This window comes from Scylla paramamosain, chromosome 34, assembly GCF_035594125.1.
Source record: "Scylla paramamosain isolate STU-SP2022 chromosome 34, ASM3559412v1, whole genome shotgun sequence".
NCBI classification, from domain to species: domain Eukaryota; kingdom Metazoa; phylum Arthropoda; class Malacostraca; order Decapoda; family Portunidae; genus Scylla; species Scylla paramamosain.
Window position 1 is genome coordinate 1,659,249 of NC_087184.1, and position 23,252 is coordinate 1,682,500.

General features: G+C 41.0%; 1 protein-coding gene across 1 annotated transcript in view; it reads right to left on the reverse strand.

Moving 5' to 3' along the window:
• The window catches only part of LOC135090018 (rootletin-like), a 114,812-nt gene that overhangs the window by 26,770 nt on the left and 64,790 nt on the right, over window positions 1-23,252 (reverse strand). The window contains exons 7-13 of the mRNA XM_063986238.1: window positions 19,283-19,495; window positions 17,289-17,480; window positions 14,848-14,999; window positions 8,701-8,836; window positions 7,093-7,329; window positions 6,024-6,212; window positions 20-196 (exon numbers count right to left, since the gene is read on the reverse strand). Coding sequence (XP_063842308.1) covers window positions 20-196; window positions 6,024-6,212; window positions 7,093-7,329; window positions 8,701-8,836; window positions 14,848-14,999; window positions 17,289-17,480; window positions 19,283-19,495 — 1,296 coding nt within the window. The remainder of the gene's footprint in view (window positions 1-19; window positions 197-6,023; window positions 6,213-7,092; window positions 7,330-8,700; window positions 8,837-14,847; window positions 15,000-17,288; window positions 17,481-19,282; window positions 19,496-23,252) is intronic.

Genomic DNA, 23,252 nt, shown 5'->3' on the forward strand with positions numbered 1-23,252 from the left:
AACCTTGCTAATGCCATACCTTCTCCAGCGCCTCCCTCATGTCCATCTCTTGGCGCAGGGAGTGGGCAAGCTTGGCCTCCAGGTCTGCCCGCTGCCTCTCCATAGAGCGGATCTGGTCACGCAGGTCGTCCTTCTCCTGGTCCAGCCGCTCCTCAGCTGCCCTCACCTTCCCCAGCGACTCCGACAGAACAGTTACCTGAAACATACACACACATACAGTTACACACATACACACAAAGTTAGTTTACACCACAGCTTGGAGTACAAAGCTTCCATACAAGTTTAAATGAAGGAAGACTTAAAAGATGTCTAGGCAAAACAACTAGTTCAACATAATAATTCCATAGTCTATTTAAGTCATAAATTAAATAAAGTAAATGTATGTATGAGATAAAAGGCATGGTGTGTGTGTGTGTGTGTGTGTGTGTGTGTGTGTGTGTGTGTGTGTGTGTGTGTGTGTGTGTGTGTGTGTGCAGCATTTTTCATGGAGGAATAATGGTTGATGGTGTTCTCTGTAACAATCAGTACATTATTAGTCTCCAATGAACGACTCACTATCAGCCACACAATCTGGTGAGGGAGAGGCTGCAGTGACATCAACACACATGCTGGGTCTACTGACTGGCTGGCTGGCTGGCAGTGCAGGTTAGGTTAGATAAGTGAAAAGTCAGATCAGGCCACTTCACCTAACTTTACATGGCATAACATCTTAGTCCACAAAAAAAAAAAAAAAAAAAAAAAGCTGGTGTAGCTCATTTCCATATTAATTCAACACACTGTACTCAACATTGTGGACTCTGGAGCTGCACCTCTGCAGCACAAGGAAACACAATCATGGCAACACTGTCATGGTGCAAAACTCACTGCTGACTGGTCCATGTGTTTGTCTTGTTTTAAAATGTGACAACTTTGATTACTTTTTGTTTATGGGATAACTGATTTGCTGTACTTGTATTTTCTAATTAATTTTTCATGCAGGGGTGATCTGGCTGATGACAACATAAGTGGAAGAAAAAGCCCACTGAAAAGGCAGTGGAAGAAAAAGCCCACTGAAAAGGCAATCTCTGAAAAGTGCAACATCTAAATATGGAATAAAAAAACAACAGATTTCATCCACAGCAGTGCCTCAATGCAGGGAGGAAGCATGAAGGCTGTTCACTGCCAGGTTGGAGGAAGTACTGCAGGTAAGTGTGAGAGGCTTGGTGCAGGAAAGCCACACTCTCAACTCACAAACAAATGCACAACAAAATAAACACAGGGACAAGATGCCCCTTCCCTCACCCCAAGAGTGTCAGAACCAAACACAACAAGAGCTGTTTGACAGAGACAGTTGGGACAAACACAAAACAGGCCTGGCTGCCACCACAAGCCGTCACTCAACCGTGCAGGACGATGACACACCCCGGGTGAATGCTGCCTCTATTTAGTCATCTGCCTATTTCAAGTTATTCTGAAATTTTTATTTTCCCACACCATGGCTGAATCAGTACAGTGGTCCCAAGTGAAATGCTGATTTGAAAGGGAATATCATTTTTGAAAGACACGAGATGCTGCCTCCCTGTGGGATGAGCATCTCTGTGCAGTGTGTGTGCTGTGGAAAGAGTGAGGGAGTGGATGTGTGCTTCCCATCATCACTGTTGTTACTGTCATCAGCATTCTGAGAGAAGCGGTGAAATGACTGGCATGCTTATCTCTGCCAAAAGCAGCTGATGGTTAGTGGTCAGGCCACCCAGTTTTTAAGTCACCCATAACTGCTTCCCCTCACCAGCAGTGACTTGATGGCACCTGCCTCAGAATCATTGGCAGGATTATTAGTGCTCTATGAAATAAAGCATTTCATGTGTTTACCACAGGTGGTCTTGTTGAATTAGGTCTACACTGACACCACCAGCACTGGTGTGAAAGATGGGTTTTTTGAAAACATGGTACAGTAAAATCCCTCTTATCCGGCATCAACGGGACCACCGACATGCCGGATACTTGAATAGAAGTGAAATTATGTCCACAATCACCACCCTACACTTACCATAACAACTACATCTTACCATAACAAAGATCAACTGATCTTAATCAGCAGCTGATCTGATCAGCTGCTTAAGTGTAAGCACAACACGCTTCCTCTTTTCTACAACTTTAGGCATGATGAAGGTGTCAGGCGATAAACAGTGCACACGCGGGACTGAGTCACTGAGTAAACACAGTGCAATGGGCCGCGGGTGGCGCGAAGCAGTGCGCTCTGGTGGCGAGGGGACAAAGTATGCCTCGCGCGGGAATTTTAAACGTTTTTATGAGTACGCATTGATTTTTTTATTGATTTTAAGGCTCAGGGAAAAATGTGCCGGATACTTGAAGCTGCCAGATACTCAAATGCTGGATGAGAGGGATTTTACTGTATTTGGACCTGTTGTGTTAATCATGTCTTAGAAGGGACCACTGTATTTCTTTTTGATGTGTATTATATGAGCATTTCACACAAAGAATTGTTGCTGAATACACATCAGTTTGTAATGTAAAGTCACTACAATCTCTCAAAGCAAAACCCCAACACTGATGAGGTCACATTCACCCAAGATCCAGCGTGCCAGGTGAACCACGGGGTCTGGCTGGCCCATGTGGAGAGGCACAGGTTTGCCCAAGGCTTGTGCTGCCGCTGTGGGCTTCCCCTCATGTTTTTGAGATAGCCATGCTACTGCACAACCAAGGTGATGGTGCACTGGCCACACCTCTGCCAGGCTGGCTGCCACCACCAGGGCAGTGGCAGCACAGGATGGGTGGGTGGAGGGTTTAAGCCTCAGCCTTGGGCACAGCCTTGCTGCCTCCTCACAGAGCACACCTGCCTCCCCATCAAGTCACACAGAAAACAATTTCACACAGAAAATAATGCCTTCAGTGATTTCATTCTCCTGCATTCAAGTAATAACAACTTAAAGACCAAAAAGTGAAGTATGTAAGCATAAATGCTTTACCTTATCATTTTCCTTGTCCACGTTTAGAAGGGACATTTAAAAATGCACATTTGAATTAATTTACTTATGGGATTAAAACAATGAGTGGATAAAAGACTGCATACAGACTTTTGGGTATTCACCAATTGCTAAACACACACTGCATATTCTCTGTCTGTTGTGAGCTGCCTGGTGGTGAGCCAGTCACTCGGTGCTGCACTGGCATCTGGAGGCTGCCACTCCTGTCCCAGCTGTGGATGGGTCTTATGGGGCGGCTGAGTAAGGCAACCTCCTTCTCCTCCTCCTGACCATCATCTTATCACATTACATTTCCCAAAGAAGCACTATGAAGGTTGTTGCCTCAGCAAGTGATGAGGACAAGACAGGGACAAGCAGCCACCCAGTGACAGACACATGGTCCACCACACTCAGGTCTTGCCACCACTGTTGGCCACTCCCATACACACAACCATACTGGACAGATTGCATCAAGTGACTCAACAAGGCTGACATCGATGAACACTCACTGCTCCATTGCTTGAGCTTTGTTTATTTACTTTTGATAATTTTTCAAAGCTCAAATTCTCAAGATAACTTCATTATTAATTACTAGTTCTAGAATAGACTGAATGAAACAACAATGAACTGTGAACCACTGAATGTTCAAGGACCAGTGTTACACTCAGTCAGCTAAAACAAATTTCAAAGAAAATATCAGTGGCAGTGGTGAGCTCTGCTTGCACCCTCTGGTCTGACCTCCATCACCTGACACACTCCAGTGATCTGACACCACACAGAGCACTCCTGCTGAGGCAATGTATTCACTCAAACAAGGAAAGCAACATTATTCCTGCACACATGTTTTCTTCAGTCATGGAGGAAAAAAAACAACTGCCTGCAGAAATCACATTGCTTTCCCGAATATATTCTAGAAAGTCCTGCAACGGACTGCCTGCCATTACACATTCAGCTGAAGCACAAACTAATGGAAATCTTAGGTACTTGATGCAATAATTAATAGTTTCCAGCAATGAATGAGCCAATATATTGCAAGACTCTCTTGCAATATATTGTGAATCAGTCACTACACTACCCCAAGGTGTCTTTATAAAGTGTTGCTGCTGCTTGCTGCTGGCGCCTCTGGAGGCAAAAGACATGAAACTTGTCCACAGACACAACACACAAACATTTGACTTCAGAAATAATGAAGAGGACAAGAACCCTAAACAGTGACTGAAATTATAAAACATGATGACTTATTCTTGAAAGCCAATTTATAGGTAGGGATCATAATTTAAAATGGCCAGCATGAAGTTTGCCACAACCAACAATCAACGAGAAAAGCTTGCAAGCTTGTTTTGCTGCAACATTATCCAGCACCACCAATTTGGTTGAATTAGAACATTACCTATCCTTGTGTCAACACTATCCTGTAAAAAAATTCCACTGAGTTGCACCACACATCTTTTTGGTGTGGTGTGCATTCAGCTCATGAACAGAGTGAACTGTGGGAGTTGCTGAGGAAACACTACTTATTATTTCACTGTCATCCACCTGCTCTTCAAGCTTATCATGACATCACAGTCCCACACCTCACTGTTTTTAAAACTGTTAGTAATACAGTTCAAACCATTATTGTCATCATCACCTGTACATGCTGCTATCATAATTTTTGCTGGTTATGACTGGGTTCATGGAAGAGATAATGATATACTATCCAGCTCTCAACATCAAACAAAGTCTTGGCTGTTGTGTGCCAGACAACTGAATACTTCAAATCAGTTCATTAGTCCATATATAAATTTCTACATAATTAATCTTTCCAATGTTATATACCACATCTTTCTTTTATTACTAACCACTCTGAGACATCTTTTCTTTTCTACACCCCACCTCCAAAGACTGTACTGGCTAGAAATTACAGAATCTATTCTTTTCATCCCTTTCTTTCTTGTGGATGCTTATGAAGATCCCATACACTGTCTTTAGTGTTGTGAAGTGTTGCATACTGGTCTTCAGCCAACCATACATTTCTTCTTCCCTAGACTACAGGTTAAAGGAAACTGATGTAGGAAGCACAACTCTAACTGAGAGCTCATCCAAATACCAGTACAGAGAGTTAGGCAGTTCAGAGTTCATCTTTATAAAGACACTTGGCACCAATGCTTCAAGTCATGCAGATGTCTGGTGAAGCAGCTCCTCTCTTACTTTCTACATCTGAGAGAGAGAGAGAGAGAGAGAGAGAGAGAGAGAGAGAGAGAGAGAGAGAGAGAGAGAGAGAGAGAGAGAGAGAGAGAGAGAGAGAGAGAGAGAGAGAGAGAGAGAGAGAGTCACAGAAAAGACAAAGACATGAGCAGGAACACACAAACACATAGCAAAGGACAGAGAGAGGCACAGAAAAGAACAGACAAACACAGAAGTGATAAAGAGAAAAAGTCACAGAAAGAGACAAAAAAAAAAAAAAAACAGAAAGAGCCAGAAAAAGAAAATAACAAGTGGAAGAAAACAGGAAAGCATAAGGAAAACAGAAAGAAAGTTACAGAAAGAGAGAAAACAACAAGAACACGGACACCCAGAGAGACAAATGAAAAAGAAAGAAAAAAAACTTACACAATGAGAAGAGACAGAAAAAAGAAAAAGACCTGACATAAGGAAGAAAACAGACAAACACACAGAAGACAATATATATATATATATATATATATATATATATATATATATATATATATATATATATATATATATATATATATATATATATATATATATATAAAGAGTGACAAGAGCAAGAACACACCTTGACAAAAATACACAAAAAATTCCCAAAGAAGAGAAAAGCATAAAAAAAAGAGAGATTCATACAGAGAGAAAGCAACACACACAAAGAAACACACACATACACTTGCAACACACTCCAACACATACACACACACACACACACACACACACTTGCAATTCACCCCAATACACACACACACACACACACACACACACACACACACACACACACACACACACACACACACACACACAGACATACATCACAGCAAATCAAAGCAACACTAGTGGGAGCAGTACCTGCTGGTGGACGCTGGCAAGCTCTGAGTTGAGGACGCTGATGGTGTGTGTGTGTTTCTGGACTTCCTCCTTCTCCTTGGCCAGCCGGGTGTTGAGGTACGCCCGCTCCTCCCCCAGCGCTGTCTTCTCCTTCTCCAGCTCTGAGATGTGGCGACTCTTCCGACTCGCCTCCTCCTGGGCACTCTCCAGCTGTCATGAGGTTCATTAAAGCTTAATTTTAATCATTCACTGCTCAACAAATTTTTTTCCATGACCAATCACAATTTTAAAGGCAGATTTTATATTTTGAGTCTCTTAAATAATTCTGTACTATAGAAAAGATTATAAGAATGCATGCCACACGAATATTATGTGTACATGTAAGAAAATAAATGTTCACTGAATGGAAACTTCCTCCCAGTTTTCGTGTCCAGTTTTAGCATTTATGAAATTTGCCCAATTGGATTCCTTTCCTCACCTTAAACTCTCAGACTGTGGCCAACTAAATGCAAGAGTAAATGGTGAACTACAAGACAGTAAAGATTTAAGTATTTGTACTTATGAATCTGTGCTTTCACATGACTGAGTCAAGCTTTGTTGTGTTATGTTCACCTCATATTTATCTGGAGGTGCAGTACAGGGTTCACACAAACCTGTCTCCATGTCTATACTTGTTCATTCTCTTTTTAAATATATGTACACTGTCTGCCATAATCACATCATCACTTGTAATTCCAGATGTCTGTAGTTCAGTGTGGGAAGCTATGTTTCTTGATGTCAGCAGAACACATACCCTTCTTCATCCTATTTATTTATGTGTCCTCTTGTGTATCACTTTCCTAGCTCCATTTGTGGCACCACATCTGTCTATCAACTTTTTCCATGCTGTCTATTAGTTTGTACGTCATTGTCAGGTCTCTTCTTTCTCTTCTCTCTTGTAGTGATGGTAATCCCATTTCTTTCAGTCTTTCCTAATAGTTTACATCCTTCAAATCTGGACTCACCTTTGTAGCTGTCCTCAGTATTCTTTCTAACTCCCTGTGTGTGTGTGTGTGTGTGTGTGTGTATACCAAGACAGACAGATGCATACCTGAGTCTTGAGTGACTGCCTCGTCTTCTCCAGGCTGTTCTTCTCAGCAGATATTGCATCGAGGTCTTCTGTGAGTCGGTCCTTCTCCCGGGTGACCTCCTCCCTCTGGCGCACAACGGCCTCCAGCTCGTCCCGCAGCTCAGAGATGGTGGCCTCCAGGGAGCGCTGGCTGGCCTCTGCACTCTCATACTGCTTGCGGAGCGACGTCAGCTGATCCTTGGACGAGTTGAGCTTCAGCTGTGAGGGACGACAGGGAGGGACAGCCTTGAGGTGTGTGACTGGACAGGATGCTGCTTGTTCATGGTGGAGAGAAGGTATTACAGATGTATCTATCTATTTAAACACCAGGCCAACAACCCCAGACAATGCATCACACACTCACACACATACCAATCACACTCTTAGCCCCATCAAACCCCAGCGGAAAGGGACAGTCTTGTAGCCCACCCTACTACACCCCAGGAACTTAGGCACAGCACAACTGGTCACAGACATCCACAGCAGAGCACAACACCATACAATGATTTACTCCTCCTTCATAATGAGACAATCTCCTACCCTGCACCTACTTCAATCCTGAGACCACAGCAGATGTAGACAAAAACAGACAAATTACTGATCTACACGGAAAAATAATATAAAGATGTCCTGTACGAATGGTACTTCCCCCAAAAAAAAAAAAAAAAAAAAAAAAAAAAAAATATATATATATATATATATATATATATATATATATATATATATATATATATATATATATATATATATATATATATATATATATATATATATATATATATTCTGTCCATCAAATAACAGCTGACAGACTTAGTACAATCCTTCCCTATAAATCCTCTGTCAGCAACATTCAGGCATTCTAGTCAGGAACAATCAGGCAATCGGACACTCAAAAAATTTAAGAAAGAGAATATCTTTTTGAAGGAATTTAAAGAAACAGTCACCAGGAGACACAAAGCAGGAGGAAATAAAGAGGTTTCTTGTAGCAGCTTCATTCAATCAATTACATTTCAGTAATGGAGACATGCTGGGGTTTAGAATTATTTATATTGCTTCAAAACTGTGATCAGAAATTTGCAAACCAGGATCAACTACAGATTTTTAAAGCTATGCTGGTTTCAATGACTTAAGAGTAATTTCCAGAAGTACTTATTTGCAATCAGAAACTTGTAAATTGTGATACAGCTGGGGTTTTGAAAAAATTATGTTTATTTCAGTGAATTCTAAGGTAATTCTGCATTTGTAAATCATGACAAAGGATAAAATTTTCTTCACAACTTGGAAAATTAGTAAACTGAAAGCTTATTAATTCTTAGTTGTTAAGTTTATTAGTGTGTGAAAGTTAAATTATTCTACTGTTTATTTTACTTTGTTACATTCTTACTCTTATTATTTATGTCATTTGTGTACCTATATATATAACCTGTGACTAATATTATTCCATTGCTCATTTGATTTTATATTATATTCTTAACCCTTTTTTATGTAATTTCTGTATTCATATGATATGATCTGTGGCTGAAATAAAGATCATCATTATTATTACAAAACAGCATCTCACAAATCACCACCACCACCACCAGCACTGACCTGCAGTTCGTGTATCTGGACTTGTCTATTGGAGAGTGCCGTGCGCACTGCTGACACTGTGCTCTGGGGGAGGTCCGGCGCCACGCCCTGCTCTGTGTCCCGCACGATCCTGCCAACACGGGGGAAGGTGGGGGGTCTGTGTGAGGGTGACCAGGTCGTGTGTCAAGGTTTGGCAGGGATGTGTGTCTGCCTGTGCTTATCTGCTGGCTAAACTGACTAAGGTTATCTGGGTTCTGATGTCTGTGCTTGTCTGCTGAAAGAACTGACTAAGGTTATTTGGATTGTGATTGCCTGACTGTGCTTATCTGCTGGATGAACTGACTGAAACTAAGGTTATTTGGCTTCTGGATGTCTGGCTGTGCTTGTCTGCTGGATGGGCTGGCTAAGATTATTTGGATTCTGGATGTCTGTCTGTGCTTGTCTGTTGTCTGACCTGGTTGAAGCTCAGGTTATTTGGCTTCTTGATAACACTGAGGCATAATGTGTATATACAAGTTAGCTGATGAGGGGAAGAACCATTCAAGTGTGCAGGAAAGTCAAACAAATTCTTTCATGGGTAAACAAAACTGATTCTGCTTTTAGATAAATTTTTCAGTGTTTTTTATTGCACTTCAGAGGGGACACGACAGTAAAATATGATTTTTTTTCTTTTTAGTATGTGTGTGTGTGTGTGTGTGTGTGAGATGTTCCTTTGTTCTTTAATAATGCTACTATATTTTTCTTTTAACAATTTTTTGGACCATACTTTTTTTTAATCAACTGTGACTATTGTAATGTATAGTGTTTGTGATCAATAAAAACATCTATCTATCTACTTCCCTGTGTGTGTGTGTGTGTGTGTGTGTGTGTGTGTTACAAGTCAACAGAATGTTACCTGACACACTGCCAGCAACACATCACACAGCAGAACAAAGGGCATCTACACAGCAAGGGGAGAGGTTACCATGAAGGAAACACTCTTTGGTGTGTTCATTGCAATTCATCCCGAGTCCTAACCAGCCAGAGTCCTCCATCTGAATAAGCAATTCTCACTAACACTGAATGCCAGGCCAGTCTTAAGGACAATGGTGACATTTAGTTTTGGACTGTATGTTGCTAGAAAACATATAGAAATATTACTATTCACTAATATATATATATTAAACCTATTGAGGTCCTTTCTTTTGAGCTTCCTCAGTGGGTGGAGAGGATAGAATATCCTCTCCACCTCCTGAGGAAGCTTCTATAACTATGAAAGATGTGCAGTGTAAGATAAAAATAATGCAGTAAATAGGACTGAACTAATGCAAACACTTGTGATACTTTGCATACAATAAAACATGTCAGCCAACACATTACTTGCATACTAAAAAAATACACCATGGTACTGGAAAAGTTACTGCAGTCAGATTAAAATACTAAATAACATCCTACAGCTACAAAAAGTTGTCCACTAGTCAACAGAGGCCCAGTCAACTAATTGTACAAAAAAAAAGGTATACAAAGTAATTAGACAAAAAAAAAGCATGCAAGCATTCCTTCCTTTACACACTTGCTGCTCAAACAAAAGCTTCAGTTTGAGTGCTGCTGAATTAGAGAGCCCTACTGGTGCTGTGAGCTGTTTGTGACAGTTGTCACCTTGTCTTGAGCTGTCATAATTAAAAGTCATATGTTTTGAGTCTTATTGAGTGTTTAATACAACATTCACTGACAACCAACCACCAGTCAGTGTTGCTGCTGTAATTAAAAGTCACATGTTTGGAGTCTCACTCAAATACAACTCACTGACAACTGCACAGTCACCAGCTTATATAGTCAAATCAATGCCTCCTAAATTCACAGTTGCAGTCCACATGAGGGTTGCTGGATGGTCTTAAATTATAAATAAGTGTGCCCCTGTCTCTGGGGAAGTGGCATCTTCAGTGAGCCTTTTTTTTCAGCCTCTTTGTTGCCTTTGGCCAGAACCCTACACATAATATTTTATATATATATATATATATATATATATATATATATATATATATATATATATATATATATATATATATATATATATATATATATATATATATATATATAAACATTGCATTTAGTCTAAGTTGGAAATGTTTGGAAACCACTGCAGTAGATAATAGAATTCTTAGAGTAAGTGTCTATAATGTAACACATTTTTGTGAGGATCCTTCATTATAAACACAAGCAGGAAGACTGAACCAAGTGGGCAATGAAATACAATATGCAGTGAAATTTTGGTGGCTTTACTTCTGGAAAAAAATACTTGCAACTCAGCAAACTTGCAGAAGATACAACTAATTGGGCAGTGAATATGAAGTGCAAGTTCAGCAGCTTTACTTCTGGGAAACACCTTCCATCCACATTACTTGCAACTCCTCAAACTAATTCATCAAATTAATTCACGACAGTTCTTCCAGTGTCCCTTCACAGATGGTGTCTAGCTGGTCAGGTCTGTCACGTGCAGCAGCAAGTCACTACTCAGCGTGGTGAGGAACCATTCAGGTGAAGCAAAGGGAAAGGAGCGCCACAACACTACTCAGCTCACGTGTTCAGGAGTGACTAACCTCTGTGCTTCCTCCGGACTTCCCAATGACACCAAAACAGAACAATAAAATCAGAAACACAGTTTATATTAGATTCTCTCAAGGATGACATGAGGAGCAGCAGCAGCAGCAGCACCAGTCACAAGGCACAAGGACATGCATTGCTGCTTTGCTATTCATTCCTACTTGTTATGCAATGCAACACATCCTCCCAGACACCAACTACAAGAGTGTGTTCTTCATGCAACACTGCTGCAATCCATTGCCAGCAGCTCTAATGCAAGTTACCATGCTTGTTTGATTAAAATTTTATTTTCTATCCTTTTCTTTTCATTTTATGTCTGGTTTCCCTAGTTTATTAGGGCTAGGATGATGACTCCTAATGAAGGACTTCTCATTTTGGCATTTGGGAACTGTTACCCAGAGTAGATGCCCTTCCTACCCTTGGACCGTGGCCAGGATTTGAACCTGTACACCTGAGGACTCCTCAGCCCTAAGGCGTGTGTGGTGTCGTGTGTACAAGTCACCAAATGAGAGGCAATGGATGGCACACTTCATAATGCTTGGCTAAGACCCACCATGGGCTGCACTAACTTGTGACTGACTCAGGCAGACACAATGGATAGGGTGTCTGCAACACTTCTGAAACACTTCCCCTCAAGATGATGTTGCCTGAGGAACAAGCTGGTGTAGTGGTGTCTTGAAGCTTTACTGTTACATATTTCATGTACCAAACTAACATATCAGTTACCGATCCTTGTACAGGCGAATCTCAAATTACATATTAAATGCATCCTATGGAGAGAGAGAGAGAGAGAGAGAGAGAGAGAGAGAGAGAGAGAGAGAGAGAGAGAGAGAGAGAGAGAGAGAGAGAGAGAGAGAGAGAGAGAGAGAGAGAGAGAAATGAAACATTTGAAATCTGAGAGCCATAGGTTTTCAATTTTTTCCATTTAATGTCTTTTAATACTTTTGGGCTAACAAAATTGTAATTAGTAAATCAAATGTTTAGAAATGAGGTTTCACTTGCTCCACCTTTCCTTAACGTTCAACACTGCACTGTGGCTCTCAGCAGGGAACAATTCTGTTTACTATATGAATTCTCTTGGGAGTCTAGCCATGCAAGTTTTGGAACTCAAGACAATTCACAAAACATATCTATATTAATTCTGAAACTGACAGTTACACTGGGTGGGGCAGCTAATGTGATCACTGTTGACAGGCTTGCAATAATCATGTTGTACTGTTAATGTGGGAAACTGGTGGGTCAAGCTGCCCTTCACTGCATTTCTACATGATGTGACCAGTTAGTCCCTTGGTGCCACTGTAGCCAACCAATGTTGAGTGTCCACTACAGGCTTACCAGTCATTTTATTAAGTCTTGTATTTGATGCTAGCAGTCAGTGTTAAGGCAAGACAGTCTCTTATACTTAGTTATCATGACTCCTGGTGAGGGTGGCCTTCCTGGGAGGTTATAATATTTTATTAAATAAATGTCTGAAGAACTTTTCACTGTTATGTGGCAAAGACTGAAGTGTGGCAGTCAGCTTAACCTGCATGGCAAGAGACTCATGCAAGGTAGCAAGTGTGACTCAGGGGATCTCAGGGGTGAAGTATCCATTATTTTAGCATCAAGAGGTAAATGTGTAATTATATTTAGTTTAGAAAGGTCCTAATATTCATGGCTTTTGATGTGTCCAGTGACTGGTAATGAAGTGTAAACAGTGTGTGTTTGCCTCCACCACACCAAGATCCTGCTTCCCACCAGCTTCCCAAGTGTTGTGCGATGAGAAAAGATTAAAAAGTGGAAATATTGTATTAAACTGCAGTCTTAGCTAAACTGCTAATAATTAAAAAAACTACTCTTATTATTCTAACTGATATAATCTAACTGATATAAAAATCACAGCATCCTGCCTGGTGAGTGAGTGTGTCAGCAATTCCCCAAAGAGTGTTGTGTTGCAGAGATTTCACGAGAGTAACATAACCACTGAACTTGTACACTTTTAACTGAGGTGACAGAAATGCTATTGCTTTTATTAAGATTTATGCATACCAGGCACCTGCACTAGTTAGGAAACAGACTGAAGTCACAGAAAGCAGAAGCAGCACATGCCACGTGCACACAGACCATGAATAATGAAAGGTGAGCCATCTCTCTGGTGGTGGTGGTGGTGGTGGTAGTGGTGGCAGTAATGTAATCAGTGGCAATTGTCTAGACTCATTTTCTAGCCTTTCACATTCTTAATAGTTACCTATGAATTTCTATAGATGTGTGGGGAAAAACATAAAGTTAAGGAAGTCTGTAGTAGTTTGAAAAATGCAAAATAAGGATGGGAAGGGGGCAAGATGATTTCACAGCCAGCTGCTGCCATGGAGGGAAAAAGCGGTGCTGTGGAGGGCAAGACACTGCTGGTTGCAAACTTGGCTCTCAGTGACACCAATTGGGAGTTATATGTTTAATAATTTTCTTTATTATTAATTTTGTAACAATTATCATCATCAGGAAGAAGAAAGCATTGTTCTCTTAAGAAATAAAAATAAAAAAATTCTTGTGACCATGTTTTAATGCAACAAAATTAAATCTGAAATTCAAGTTCCACCTGTACTTATTCACTGGTATTACATAGAAAAGCTCCTGCACTGAAGTGTGTAGGTTTCAGGAGGTGCCTTGTACAAGTCAACTGTTTCCTTATTATCCTATTGGTGTCTCCTTATTATCTTATGCTATTACATTCCCCACTCAGAACAGTCTTCATGAGACACTCAAGTCCAACTAACAGGTCTAGCCAGAAATGAGTGGCTCTAGCTTGTGCAGTAAGCTGTGTAATGTTGCAATGAGACTCCACCTTTTGATACCACCTATGAATTATTTTATCTCTCTTACTTGTAAATAAAAATACTATAACCTGAACGGGAATAACCTAATAGATGGTTTTATCCTCCTCCTTTCCTTCATGGTCATGTCTAACCACCTGCTTATCACCATTGCCACTGATCCATTACCCTCCACTGGGAGGTAATGGCCTAGAAACAAAATCACATAAAGCAGTGACAAAAAAGCTGCAACACAGACAATGTATAGCTACACATAAGACTGCCTCAAACACACTCACAACTATGGAAAGACTGTACTTTTCAGAATGACAGCCACTAGTGGCACATATGGACACCTCTGTCATGTGTTTAAAAAGTAATATCATATACTTCCATGATGCATGTCATTACCACCAAATTTTTCGAAAAACCCTTAATTTCTCAAACCAAACCAGCCAACTGCCAAGTATGAAAAGATACAGCAGTAGTGTATATATACAACAGCGTTATATATAAGGTAGAATTACTATTTTATCTACACACAAAAAAAAAAAAAATCTAAATGATATGAGTGCAATTCTGAAATGGCAAGAAATCCAAAGAAAAACAACGACGTGAACGTGTCATGAGCAGCGAACCGCCAACAAACTATAGGGAAAACACACCAGGCTAACTTATGCAGGAGTCATGCGCAACAAACCAAGCAACTTTCACAAGGATGCATCAGCAGGAGGAGACTTAACCACTACAATCAACACACAGGGCAAGCAGGGAAGCAGGGCAGGAGCGGCGTTACCTGAAGGCAGAGGGCGCCTTAGCCTCGGCCTCCCCGCCAGTCTGCTCGGCGTCCTTGATGACAGTCTGCGCGATCTCCACCATGTACGCCTCCAGGGTCCGCACCTTCTCCTTCAGGGTCTCCTGGTACTCCGCCTCCGCCACTCCTTCGTCCTGGCGGGCAGAGGAGGGACACAGTGAATCAACTCAACTGATAATATTGATATACTATTAGCCATACAGAATATACCAGTCTTATAACAGAACACTCCAAGGATAACACAGAGGTTACACCTTACATGACACTATACTAGGATAATACTCGCAACAAAATGGTTAATACACATAATTTACCATAGAATAATGAAAACACACAATACGGTTAATATATTGCATCTACCTTAAAAAGAGACATGGTGAATACACATGCGCATATAATTGGAGGGTTCATGGTCAGAGCGGCGGAAAATATACATATTCTATCTTAAAGTAATAAGGCTAGCATACGTACCTTGAAAAGGAAAACCAATGAACAGAGGGAGAAAATACTCAATATACCTTAAAATGAGACGAGGATAAGACACAAACACCAATACCTTGCAATAAAGAGATCATGGTCGGAGAGAGAACAGATTGCGGTGCGTCCAACTTGAGAATGCTCAGGTTACGATTCCACACTTGTCAGCAATCTGCCAACCTTACTACGTCTGTATGTTTACTGGCAAGGTATATGATTCGACTGATATCCCAGGTTTTCATCACATAATTCAATACATTTACACTATCAACGCATCTGGTTGCAAAATATATGAGCCACTATACGGTTTCAGTTCCATTAGATAAAAAAAAAAATAATAATAATAATCTGATGGGAAAAACACGCAATTGGTAACACTGGCTAAACTATGAAACAGTACCATTACGGTGGTGGACTCTCTCTCTCTCTCTCTCTCTCTCTCTCTCTCTCTCTCTCTCTCTCCTGTCTGGATAATGTAATGAGACCATGATTTTAATTCCACAGTAAAAAAAAAATATGGATCTGATGAGGAGAGAGAGAAAAAAAAAAGACGCAATTGGTAACAGCGCATGACCAAACAATGAAGCACTACCATTACCTTATTGAAGCTTCGAATCTTTCTCTCAAATGCGCTCTCAGTACAGTGTAAGTAATGAGGAAACTGATCATTGATGTACCCATTAAGAATGACATTTATCTAAGAATACGATGATAGCACATGTTCCTTTTCCTTAATTTCCCTCGCTATTCGTAATAACACAAAGAAAAAAAATAAGTGCGGTATTTTCCATTGGTTCAGCGTATAAACAAACTCTTGCTTCTTTTTTTCCTTAATTTTGCTCGTCTTTATGCTTGGTTTTCCCTCACAACACAAGGAAAGAAATGAAAGACCATAAAATATTTCAGCGTCTTATCTCAACTGATGATAACGCAAATTTCTTTTCCTCTCCCTTAGATTTTCTTGTGTTCGTGATTCACTTACCTTATTAACACAAGGGAAAGCGTGGAAGGACGTATTATTAAGTGTCCCAGTCTTACAGAAACGAATGGTAACACATATTTCCTTTCCTTTATCCTTAGTTTTCCTTGTCGTCATAATTAATTTCCCTTCAGTAGTGACACAAGGAAAGAAGTGAAAGGGAGCATTATCAAGTGTTTCAGCGTTTTATCGCAACGAATGATAACACCTACCTCCTTTCCCTTTCCTTAGTTTTCCTTATATTTTCATTTTCTTACGACGTACACAAGGAAAAAGAATGAAAGGACGTATTATCAAATGCTTCAGTCTTATATAATGTAAACTTAACCCTCTTTACAACCATAAGGTCGTTCTTTACTGAGACTCACGCCAGCCACTGTGCAAACTGTTGGCTTAGACACACGGCAAAAGTGAGATTATAAGATTACCGTTACCTCTTTTAGGTTACGAAATTATTTAAGACTCTAATAAGAATGAGATACAAGTTGACAGAAATACAAGTAGAAAAGTCAAGCTGTGAAATGGATAGCTGGTAATAACGGAAGATATTGTGATATACGAGTACAAGTGCTTTTTTAAGGAGTATTCTGCGCAGCACCATCAATTTGGGGGAAAAAAGAACACCTATGACTGTTTTTGTTTTATGCGAGACGTTTTAGTTAGTTCATTTACACGCTGGCAAAGTTAACCTACTCACCAATTTCCTGTTGAGGTTTTGGAAGGTGTGGTCCTTGTTCCTGAGGGCGTTGTTGAGTTTCCAGACCGCATAGCTTACTGTTTATCATCTCTATTACACGCCGGCTAAGTTAACACACACGCATGGCTGGAACACTCACCAGTTTCTTGTTGAGGTCTTGGAAGGTGCGGTCCTTGTTCCTGAGATTGTTGTTGATCTTCCAGTCCTTATACGTTACAGTTCATCACCTCCTAGGCAAAGTTATCACACACACATGGCTGGGACACTCACCAGTTTCTTGTTGAGGTCTTGGATGGTGCGGTCCTTGTTCCTGAGGCTGTTGTTGAGCTCCGAGATGCGTGAGTTGAGGTCATTGATCTTCTCCTTGAGCGAGCTTTTCTCAGACTCGGTGCGCATCTGGGCCTTCTCGCACTCCTGGATGCGGCCCCACAGGTCGGCGGGGTTGGCCACCACATACTCATCCTGCGTGTTGGGGGTGTGTGGGCAAAGGGACGGGTTATGAGGCGTAGGAAGCAATGGATATGGGAAGCTATGGGGAAGGGAACAAGTGATATGGGGGTATTATAGGCTTGTTACGTCTGTTACGGGGCAGAGAACAAGTGAGTAAGGGTGTTATGGGGGTGTTATGGGAATAATGGGTCAGGGAACAAAAGATAAGGGTGGGAGAGTTACGTGGCGGGAAGTGAATGATGTGGGGCGTGCTAGAGTGTTACAGCGGAAGGTTATGGGGGTGTTACAGGACAGGAAAGGAGTGTTATGGGGGAGGTTATTGGGGTCATGGGACAAGTTACGGGACAGGGAATGTGATACTGGAATGTTACAAGACACGTTATTGGGTGTTACGGGACACAGAGCGAGGGATACGAGATGTTACGGAGCGGGTTGCGGGGTGTCACGGAGCAGCAGAGTGATATTGGAGTGTCATGGGGTGTTACGGGTGGATTACGGTAGTACTGGGAAAACAGACAAGAATCATGGGTGCTACAGGTTAAATACAAAGGTGTTACGAGGTTCATGTGATATTTCTAGGTACGTGGAAGAGAAGAGGGTGAGAAAGAGTGTGTAAGATTATGACGAGGCTGTAATCAGTAGGTCAATTTTTTTTTTTTTTTTGCATCATAGGTTAAATATAAAGGTATTACGAGGCTTATGTGAAGGGAAGGGTTGCTGTGTTATGGGGTGCATGAGGGTGAGACATGGAGAGAAACAGGAGAAGAGAGAGAAAACTTTTTAAATGGAGGCAGGATTTTCAAAGTTCTGAGTGTCTTATGCAAACTTCTACTGTAAGAGCTAAGAGTTTAAGATAAAGGAAATAAGATCTGCTATGTGTTACGAAGCAAAGATGAGAGCGTGGGAGACATGATGAGAGAGAGAGAGAGAGAGAGAGAGAGAGAGAGAGAGAGAGAGAGAGAGAGAGAGAGAGAGAGAGAGAGAGAGAGAGAGAGAGAGAGAGAGAGAGAGAGAGAGAGAGAACTTCATACAGAAGCATGATGTGCCTAATTCAAATTCTTACTGTGATATTTAAAAAGAAGGAAGGTGAAGTCAAGGGGAGTTAATTATTTAAGTGCAGTGTAGTTGGAATTCAGCTTTGTTTGACTTGTATTGTAGATAAAGAGGGTAGTGCTGAGAAGGAAAGGTTTGGGACAGTGTTGGGAGAAAGAAAACGGGGAAGGAAACAAGATGTGTTTTTTTTTTTTTTTTTTTTTTTCATGAAGGCGAGAATGGTATTGGTATATGAGACACACAACACACACACAACAGCATAAGAAAATAAGGGAAGCAGCAGGAAGCCATCAGGCCTACACGTGGCAATCCCTGCATAAAACACACCTACCTATTTCCACCTATCATCCCCATCCATAAATTTGCCTTGTCTTCTTTTAAATCTCCTTAATGACTCAACACTAACAATCTGATTACTAAGTCCATTCCATTCATCTACCACTCTACATAAGAGCCAATTCCATTCCATCTCTTCTTAAAACCTAACTTTATCAAGCTTGAACCCACTATTTCTTGTCCTGTCCTGATTACTGACCTTGAGAATTTCGTTTGTCACCCTTTTTATATCCCCTATACCAGATGTACATGCTAAATCCTTTCCTCCTTGTCTATATGTCTACCTGCTCCTATAATTTCCAATCTAAATATTTGTCATGCTTACCTGTCTTTCAATGTCTTCCCACCCGCTTACCTGCCAGTCTGTATGCCCCCCAAGTATGTATCCCCCCCCTCTCTCTCTCTCTCTCTGCCCTAACACTCACCCGCTCGCCCGTGGGAATGTAACTCATGTTGGCCTGGGCGGTGGTGCAGGCGGTGGTCAGCTGGTGGGCGTAGCGCTCGAGGTCCCCCTTCAGCTCCGTCAAGTCGCGGGAGGTGAGATGTTTGACCTCCGTGAAGTTACGCTTGACGGATCCAATCTCCCGCCACAGGTCCAGCAGACTCTTGTGGCCCGAGATGTAGTAGTTGTTGAAGCGCTGCGAGGGAGGAAAGAGGAGGTTAGTGAGTGGCTCGAAGGAACACAGAGCTAACAATACTCAGAAAGGGTAAACAGAGAGACGGTCAATGAAGCAGCTCAGAGGAATACACAGACAAAACGGTAGTGAATATATTTTGGTAAGAGGGACGTTTAGTGAGCAGCTCAAAGGGATACAGAGTTAGAGGGTCAGTGGAGGAGCTGAAGGGAACACAAAGAAAGCACAAATCAGTCGGGAGAGTAAGAGAGATGAATAACAGTGATGATAATGACGACGATAATGGTAACCAAGACGACGACGACGACGAGAACGAACAACAACAACAACAGGAGGAGGAGGAGGAGGAGGAGGAGGAGGAGGAGGAGGAGGAGGAGAGAAGAACAACAACAACAACAACAACAACAACAACAACAACAAAAACAACAACAACAACAACAACAACAACAACAACAAGACCACTACCACCATCACCAACATCAGCACCACCACCACCACCACCAACAAGAACAACAACGAAACAAAAGAAGAAGAAAATAAGAAAAGAAGAGAACTGGTGGGTGGGGATGAGACAAGACAGACAGTGAATCGCCAATCAGGAATCAAAGCGGTGGTTGGCTGGCTGGGCGAGGCGAGATGGTCGCGTCCCAATCCCTGACTGAGACACGAAGCTCCATTTGTTACGATTAGCATAACAAACTCCCGAGGTCTGAGTAAATTATGACACTATTTATTCCATTCCGTGTTGTCTCCTTGACTTAACCTTGGCCCGGGATAAAGGTTCGCCCGCTGGTGTGGCAATACTGAAGACTGGAGTTTCCACCAATGTTTCAGTGTCTTATTTCGACTGTAGTGGAAGTTACTGGGGTTTTTAAGGGGGTTTTTATGATTTTAGTGATAGTTTAAAAGACTCTATAGGGAATTTATTTTTTTCAAGAGTGTTTTCATGATTCTAATAATATTCTAACACGCTCTAGTAGAAGTTATTGGAGTTTTCAGGATTCTAGTGATGGTTTAACATGCTCAGTGGAAGTTATTGGGTCTTCAAGTGGGTTTTCATGATTCTAATAATAGTTTAACAGGCTGCAGTGGAAGTAATTTGAGTTTTCATGGTTCTAGTGATAGTTTAACAGCTCTAGTGGAAGTTATTGGGAGTTTCAAGCGAGTTTTATGATTATAGTGAGTTTAAAAGATTCTAGAGGAAATTTAGATTTTGTATGTGTGTTTTCATGATTCTAGTGTTAGTTTAACGAACTCGACTAATGGTTTTAACAAGCTCTAGTGAAAATTATTGAGGTTTTTAGGGAGCTTTATGATTCTAGTGACAGTTTTAGTCTGGGGGAAACTGAGCTTTTTCTCATGGATGTTTTCATGATTCTGCTAATAGTTTAGTAAGTTATAGCGGAACTTATTGGGATTTTCAAGGGAATTTTACGATTGTAGTGATTGTTTAAAAGATTCTAGTGGATATTAAAGTTTTTAAGGGTGTTTTCAAGATTATAACAATGATTTAACAACGTGCAGTGAAAGTTATTGGGAGTTCTCATGATTCTAGTAATAGTTCAACAGGCTCCAGTAGAACTTATTGGAGTCTCCAGGATTCTAGTTATAGTTTAGCAAGCCCTAGTGAAAGTTATTGTGATTTTCATAAGAGTTCTCACGACTGTACTGATAGTTTAAGACTATATAGAAAATGTCTTCTTTCAAGGAGGTTTTTCATGATACTGGTGATAGTTTAACACGTTCTATTGAAGTTGCTGGGATCTTCAAGATTCTACAGATAATTCTAAAGACTAGTAGAGATTAACTATCTTTTAAGAGTATTTTCATTATTCTAGCAATAGTTTAACAGGCTGCAGTGAAAGTTATTAAAGTTTCCAGGATTGTAGTGATAGTTTAGCACGCTATAGTAGAAGTTATCGTTTTTTTTTTAAGCATCTAGTGGCAGTTCAACAGCTTCAAATGGATATTATTGGGGTTTTCAAGAATGTCTTCATGATTCCGATGAGTTAAATAGGTTCTTCTGGAAATGACTGGAGTTTTCAAGAGCGCTTTCGTCACTTCAGTGAGAGTTTGACTAGGACTCTGTATCAACAACGAGAGAGAGAGAGAGAGAGAGAGAGAGAGAGAGAGAGGAGAGAGAGAGAGAGGAGAGAGAGAGAGAGAGAGAGAGAGAGAGAGAGAGAGAGAGATAGATAGATAGATAGATAGATAGATAGAGAGAGAGAGAGAGAGAGAGAGAGAGAGAGAGAGAGAGAGAGAGAGAGAGAGAGAGAGAGAGAGAGAGAGAGACAGAGAGAGAGAGAGAGAGAGAGAGAGAGAGAGAGAGAGAGAGAGAGAGAGAGAGAGAGAGAGAGAGCACAACTTCCTTATCTTTGTGGCATTCGTGAACTTCTGATGAGAGAACAAAGCGATGAAGGATTAAGTTTTCAAAAGTTAATAGTAACGAAAGTGCAAAGATGATACACAAACCGAATTTAATGTAAAAATCATACAACAAAGGTAATAAATAAGTAGATAAATAAGTAAATAAATAAAAAAAAAACGATAATAAAGAAAGAAAATATGCACACCGTAATATAATCGAATGAAAACAAATGGAAACGCAATCAACTGATATTCAAATGACAGAAGAAAATTACGATCACATGAAAATAACAAATGGTAAAACCAGTAACAAATAATAAAAAAAAATAAAATAAAAACAGCAAGATAACAAAGATTTAATCATATGTAAACAATAATGATGAAGAGGAAAAAAGAGAGAGATAAAAAACAAAACAAAAACATATAACTATAGATAATAAGAATGAAACAAAGCAATAGTGAATAAACTGAAAGATAGAAAGAAAGAGAGAAAGAAACGAAGAAAAGAAGGAAAGGATGGAAGAAAAGAAGAAGGGAAGAAAGGAAAAAAGAAACAAAAGAAAAAAAGAAAAAGAAGAAAGAAGAAAAGAAAGAAGAAAAAAGAAAAAAAAAACACGTAGAAACAACGCAACACGAAACAAAACATTAAAAAAAGCACATACACAGAAAAAAAAAAGATCAAAACAACCAATAACAAGAGAAAGAGAAGGAAAACAGATAAAAACAAGACTCCAATCACTAGATGGCGAGGCATCAGACACGGGCAGATACTCAGACGGTAATTCAGTGACGGGCGCGTGTGTGTGTGTGTGTGTGTGTGTGTGTGTGTGTGTGTGTGTGTGTGTGTGTGTGTGTGTGTGTGTGTGTGTGTTTGGAGGAGGAGGAAAGTGGAAATAGGAAGGCATGTCTTTTAAAGGGACTGCCACGTGTAGGCCTGATGGCTTCCTGCAGCTTCCCCTTGTGTCGTGTGCGGGCGTGCGGGCGTGTGGGCTGAGGCGCGGGCGTGCTTGCGGGGCGTTACAGCGGCGGGCAGTCACATAAAGCCCCTAATGGCGGTGGTTAGGCTGGCGAGGCTCGGCGGGATGACCTCAGCAGCGGGAAGAGATTTGCGAGCCACGGACTTCACCACCACCAACAGCACTACTACCACCACCATCACTACCACTACCAGCACTACCACCACCACCACTACCACGACCATCACTACCACAACCCCGATTACCATCACCAGTACCATCCCTCCACCACTGCAACCACTACAACACTACGACAACTATAGAACGACCACCACCATCACAACATTGCTACCCCACAACCATCACCACTATAACCCATACCACCACCACCACCACCACCACCACCACCAGCACCACCACTACGACCCCGGTAACGA